Consider the following 6,000-nt stretch of genomic DNA (forward strand, 5'->3'; position numbering starts at 1 on the left):
TCATTCTGTAGTCCATGGAGCAAAGAGTCATTTCAACTTTGAAGTCTTATTATTTAAGAAACACATTTCATAAGGCTACAGCTATCATAGATAGTGACTCCTCTGATGGATCTAGGCAAAGTAAATTGAAAACCTTCTGGAAAGGATTCACCATTCTAGATGCCATTAAGAACATTCATGATTCATGGGAGGATGTAAAAATATCAGCATTAGCAGGAGTTTTGAAGAAGTTGATTCCACCCCTTATGGATGATTTTGAGGGGTTCAAGACTTCAGTGAAGGAAGTAACTGCAGAGGTGACGGAAATAGCAAGCAAACTAGAATTAGAAGTGGAGCCTGAAGATGTGACTCAATTTCTGTAACTTCATGATTTGAATGAATGAGGAGTTGCTTCTTATGGATGAGCAAAGAAAGTGGTTTCTTGAGATAGAATCTACTCCGGTGAAGATACTGTGAACAGTACTGTAAAGACAACAAACGATTTATAGACTATTACATAAACTTAGTTGACAAAGCAGTGGCAGGGTTTGAGAGGACTGACTCCAGTTTTAAAAGAAGTCCTGTGGAGAAAATGCTATCAAAAAACATCACATGCTACAGAGAAATCTTTTGTGAAAGGAAGCGTCAATTGATGTGGCAAACCTCTTTGCTGTGTTTTTTAAGAAATTGCCACAGCCACCTCACTCCTCAGCAATCACCACTCTCTGATCAGTCAGCAGCTGTTAACACTGAGGCAAGATGCTCCACCAGTAAGAAGATTATAATTGCCTGAAGGTGCGTACGTTCCTTAGTGTTTTTTAGCAATAAAGTATTTTTAATTAAGATATGTACATTGTTATTTTAGACATAATGCTAGTGCACACTTAATAGACCACATATAGTGTAAACATAACTTTTATATGCACTAGGAAACCAAAAAAATTCATGTAACTTGCTTATTGCAGTATTTGCTTTATTCTGGTGGTCTGGAACTGAACCCACAATTATCTTGAAGCTATGCCTGTATCCGATAACACAGAACCACGTAACTGAGAAAGTCAAGGTCTCTAGTAATATCAGTACTAGGTTAATGTATTCTCCTACAGATTTTTTTTTATCTGGGTTAGGCTAAAATGTGTGTGTGTATGTTCTTGACAAAAAATGAGATCATATCATTTATATATTTTAGCAATGTGCTTTTTTTCACTAAACCATATAATGTGGCTATCTTAACTTTTGCTTTCTGTGTCTGCATTTCAGTTATTACAAGCAGTAAATATATTTCTAATTAAAAAATATATCTAATAAAAACTGTTTCTTTCAAGCAATGTTAAATTGGTTAAGTATGTTTATAAATCAAAGTTCTCTCTAATTTGGCTCTGCCTTTACTTTCCAGCTTTATATCCCATTACTCTAACTAGTCTCTTCACTGCCCCCCTCAATATTTAACAGTCATTTTCACCGCGGTCTACAGCGTACCTCTGAAAATGCCCTGCGATTTTTCTGTATCAAAATCCTACTCATGTTTCAGGGACCATCTTAAGCAATAGCTCTTCTAAGACACCTTGCCCCAGTAACTGTACCTTCCCACAGTGTTCATTATTCTACGTATTTGGACAAATGATAGTTTCTTGCATTATGTTTGCTGAAGGTGCTATAACATATTAACTAAGAAGTTCTCATTCTCCAAGGATGAACAGTAAAGAGAAAAAGATCACTTAATTTATATCAAATGCGGGCCAAAGATTCATAGTAAATAGGAAAAAAAAGCGTGGTTAGTACTTTATCTAAAAAATGAATTAGAGTTATAAAAAGTAAGTTTTATATACAACAAAATTTCATTTATAATTAGCCTATAATTATAATTACTTTTTTGGTCATAATTTTCCCACAAAATGTTTTATATGATGATATGCATGACAGTAGGTCACTATTTTACCTCTGATCATGAAAAAGATAATTTAGAAAATATTTCAGGATTTTCCCAAGCCTTCTCTGACTCTTTCGATATTCAAACTGTTCTCTTCCCCTTGTCTGTTAACTGATCTAATTTTGTAAGATTTTCATTTGATAATAGCTTTACTTATTATTTGAATGGTTCTTCAATACTGTTTTCATAAACTTTACAAAGTCCTACATCTTTTGCAAGATTTGCCATTAATATCATATTTGTATTATATCATGGGGTGTGATACACCAGCAAGAATCTAAGATACATAGGCAAAAGTTAAGTCTGAGGATGTCTGAGTACAGACTAATTTTGCAAGTGGACACTATATTCACAAATATGTTTGTGTTACAATGACTTTTGATTGTCTACCATGTTTATCTCATACCTGTACATTTGCTTCCTTCCTTCCTTATGAGGGAGTAATAAAACCTGAAGATGCCTGTATGTCTGTCTTATTTCTTGTGAAATGTAAAACTGTTTTAGTTATATTGGAGCAATTTTTTTCCCTGGCAGATGGGGTCAATGTTATAAAGAAAACAAAAATTTAATTTATCAACTAAGATCATTAAGAACAATGAACTGTTGTATGACAACTATTTTTACTTAGTTTTTTAACAGTGTGCCTGGACTTGAATCTTAGCTCTGACATTTATTTTTATTTATTTTTATATTGCTTTTGTTTATTTCTGAAGGACTTACGTGATTTTTTTATGTCATTTTATTACATTTTTAAAAATTTTAGCATATTACAGGAGTACAAATGTATAAAATCTATTAAACTCTGGATACTAGTCTCCTAACCTGAAAAATGGAAAGCCTGTATAATTACAGTATTTACCTCATAGAGTACGTATGATGATCAAATGATATAATCCATCATATCCATAAAGCAAAGTATAATATCTGGCCCATAGTAAGTATTCAACACATGCCATTAATGTTATCTTATCATAAAGGTAACTGGAATTGCTTTGTCTCTACTCCTTTCAAGAAAGATCAAGACTTTTAATAAAATCACCCAAAACTTGCCAAAAGTTTGAAGTTTTTTCTCCTGATAGCTTTAGATTCATTTTAATTGCTTGATTTTAATGTTTAATTATTTTAACTTAATGATTTCCTCACCAAAGTGGCATTTTTTAAGGTATATTAAATGTGGAAAGTAATTTTAAATGAATCTCAAAGTAATTAGACCAAGGATCAATCTCAAAGTTACTGCAAAATTACCATATACAGGTTGAGCATTCCTAATTCAAAAATTTGAAATCCAAAATGCTACAAAATCTTAAGCTTTTTGAGCACCAACATGATGCCACATGGGCTAAAATACCTTTGCTTTGTGATGGTTCAGTGTACACACTTTGTTTCATGCACAAAATTATTATTATTTTTTATTTTTTTTGAGACAGAGTCTCACTCTGTTGCCCAGGCTAGAGTGAGTGCCGTGGCGTTAGCCTAGCTCACAGCAACCTCAAACTACTGAGCTCAAGCGATCCTCCTGTCTCAGCCTCCCGAGTAGCTGGGACTACAGGCATGCGCCACCATGCCCGGCTAATTTTTTCTATATATATTTTTAGCTGTCCATATAATTTCTTTTTATTTTTAGTAGAGATGGGGTCTCGCTCTTGCTCAGGCTGGTCTCAAACTCCTGAGCTCAAACGATCCGCCCACCTCGGCCTCCCAGAGTGCTAGGATTACAGGCGTGAGCCACCACGCCTGGCCTAAAATTATTAAAAATATTATATAAAATTACTCTCAGTCTATGTGTATAAGGTACATATGAAATATCAATGAATTACATGTTTAGACTTGGGTCCCATCCCTAAGATATCTCATTATTCACATGCAAATATTCCAAAAAAAAAAAATCCAAAATCTGAAATATTTCTAGTCCTAAGCATTTTGGATAAGAGATACTAAATCTGTTTTGAATGCAGATAGCACTTTTTATATCATAATTCTTAGTAAATAGGTAGTAAGCCAGTAATACTTTACCTCATATAAATAGTCTATTGCACAATATTTCAATGCTGAAAACATATCTTCTTTCTTTGAAAGAAGTACAAATTTCAACATCTGGAAATATAAAAATTAAAATTAAATGTTTGGCAAAATAGCAAAGGCAAGAGCAGAGTATCTCTCTTAATCACAAAACTTCGGTTAGCTCATTTTAAAAAAAGCTCTGAATGATAAAAATAACATATAACTATTATTTTTAATCTAAAAAAAGCAATGTATCTTGGTATAAAGTTGTTTGTATGTTTTCTCATATCGTTTAAACCACACAATTGTTCACCGGTGGGTTGAAGTACATTTATGTGATCATTTTTTTTGCAGAAGAGGATGGAGGTCTTAAGACTGGCAGAGTGATATTCTCAGAATAACCATCTTTCTTAAGTGGTCTTGAAATTGCATATCCAAGGGCAAAATTCTGTGCTGAAGCAGCAAAGGATTTCAGAAATTGGGAAACTATTTCCATTCTCTTACTTAGAAAATATAATAAGAAGTCTAAAGTTCAAATTTCCTGGTGGCTAGTTCATTTGGAATTAAGCAACTATGGCATATTATTACTCCTAGGTCAATGAGTTATTGAGAAATCAACAAATCCATCTAATGAAGCAGTAAGTAAAATTTATAATGCTGGATTAGTCCAGGTTGGCTCTCACTTATGTGAGAATTAAGGAATTACAGTTTAGAAGTTAATCTAGGGCAGAGTCCAGTTTATCAAATATTTCTTAGTATTTTGATTATTTAAAATGCCTTGGGGAATTCAGATGTAAGCTAGTTTTCATATAGTAATTTATCAATAAGCTTTTAGTCAATGAAATAAACATTTTTAATCCAAATAGTCCTGCCTTAGTTTCATTATTATCCTAAATTTGTTTAAGGTTTACCTATATCCCTATCTATGGTCAAGGTACCTCAGAAGACCTGAAGACACTGTCTACATCAATAAGCTATGAATCTATCCTTATTTTCGGTTATCATCAAGTGAACATTCTTAATTACTCAGCTTCTGGATTTAAAAAACTAAAAGCAAATTTCTAAAACAATTCAGAACACAATTATTTTATTTGATTAATGACTCAGAAGAATTTTTGGATATTACAAAAAGTTTTCTAATTAAAGTGAGCCCAATATATTATCTGAATTACCTTTAAAATTGTTAGATTCTGTGGTGCCAGCAGGTATGGGAAATACATAGTGTGTCCACCTTCTTTTACTCTTATTTAAACATTGCCTACAGAACATTTTCTTACTGGTGATTCCTTCCCTCAGAATATTTCCAATCACTGCCACTTCTATGCCTTTTCTACACAGTGTATCACTGATCTTTGAAGCAAATATTGATTCTAGAATTTCCATTTCTTGATATTGTACTTACAGAAAAAAATATCTGATGGTGTCTCATTCTAGAAGTCATTTCAAAAAGTTAAAAACAAACTCATAAAAAACTTCTGTACAGCCAAGGGAACAATCAATAGAGCAAACAGACAGCCTATAGAATGAGAGAAAATATTTGCATGCTATACATCTGATAAAGAGCTAATAACCAGAATCAACAAAGAACTCAAGTGAATCAGAAAAAAATATATAAAACAACCCCATTAAAAAGTGGGCAAAGACACGAACAGAAGCTTTTTAAAACAAGACAGACTAACAGCCAATAAGCATATAAAAAATGCTCAACGTCTCTAATCATCAGGGAAATGCAAATCAAAACCACAATGAGATATCACCTAACTCCGGTGAGAATGGCTTTTATCAAAAAGTCCCAAAACAATAGATGCTGGCACAGATGTGGAGAGAAAAGAACACTTACACACTGTTAGTGGGACTGCAAACTAATACAACCTCTATGGAAAGTAGTATGGAGATACCTCAAAGAACTAAAAAGTTGACATAACATTTGATCCAGCAATCCCACTACTGGGTATTTTCCCAAAGGAAAAAAAGGCATTTTATAAAAAATACATGTGCACTCAAATGTTAACAGCAGAACAATTCACAATCACAAAAATGTAGAAACAACCCAAGGGCCCATAAATACATGAGTGGATCAATAAAATGTG

The 6,000-nt window shown here is 33.0% G+C and overlaps 1 protein-coding gene across 1 annotated transcript in view; it reads right to left on the reverse strand.

Annotated features, from left to right (window-relative positions):
• Positions 1-3,967, reverse strand: part of SHOC1 (shortage in chiasmata 1) — an 80,741-nt gene extending 76,774 nt beyond the window's left edge. The window contains exon 1 of the mRNA XM_069472151.1: positions 3,923-3,967. Within this exon, the coding sequence (XP_069328252.1) occupies positions 3,923-3,967 (45 nt within the window). The remainder of the gene's footprint in view (positions 1-3,922) is intronic.
• Positions 3,968-6,000: the final 2,033 nt, after the last annotated feature.

Source organism: Eulemur rufifrons, chromosome 7 (assembly GCF_041146395.1).
Source record: "Eulemur rufifrons isolate Redbay chromosome 7, OSU_ERuf_1, whole genome shotgun sequence".
NCBI lineage: Eukaryota > Metazoa > Chordata > Mammalia > Primates > Lemuridae > Eulemur > Eulemur rufifrons.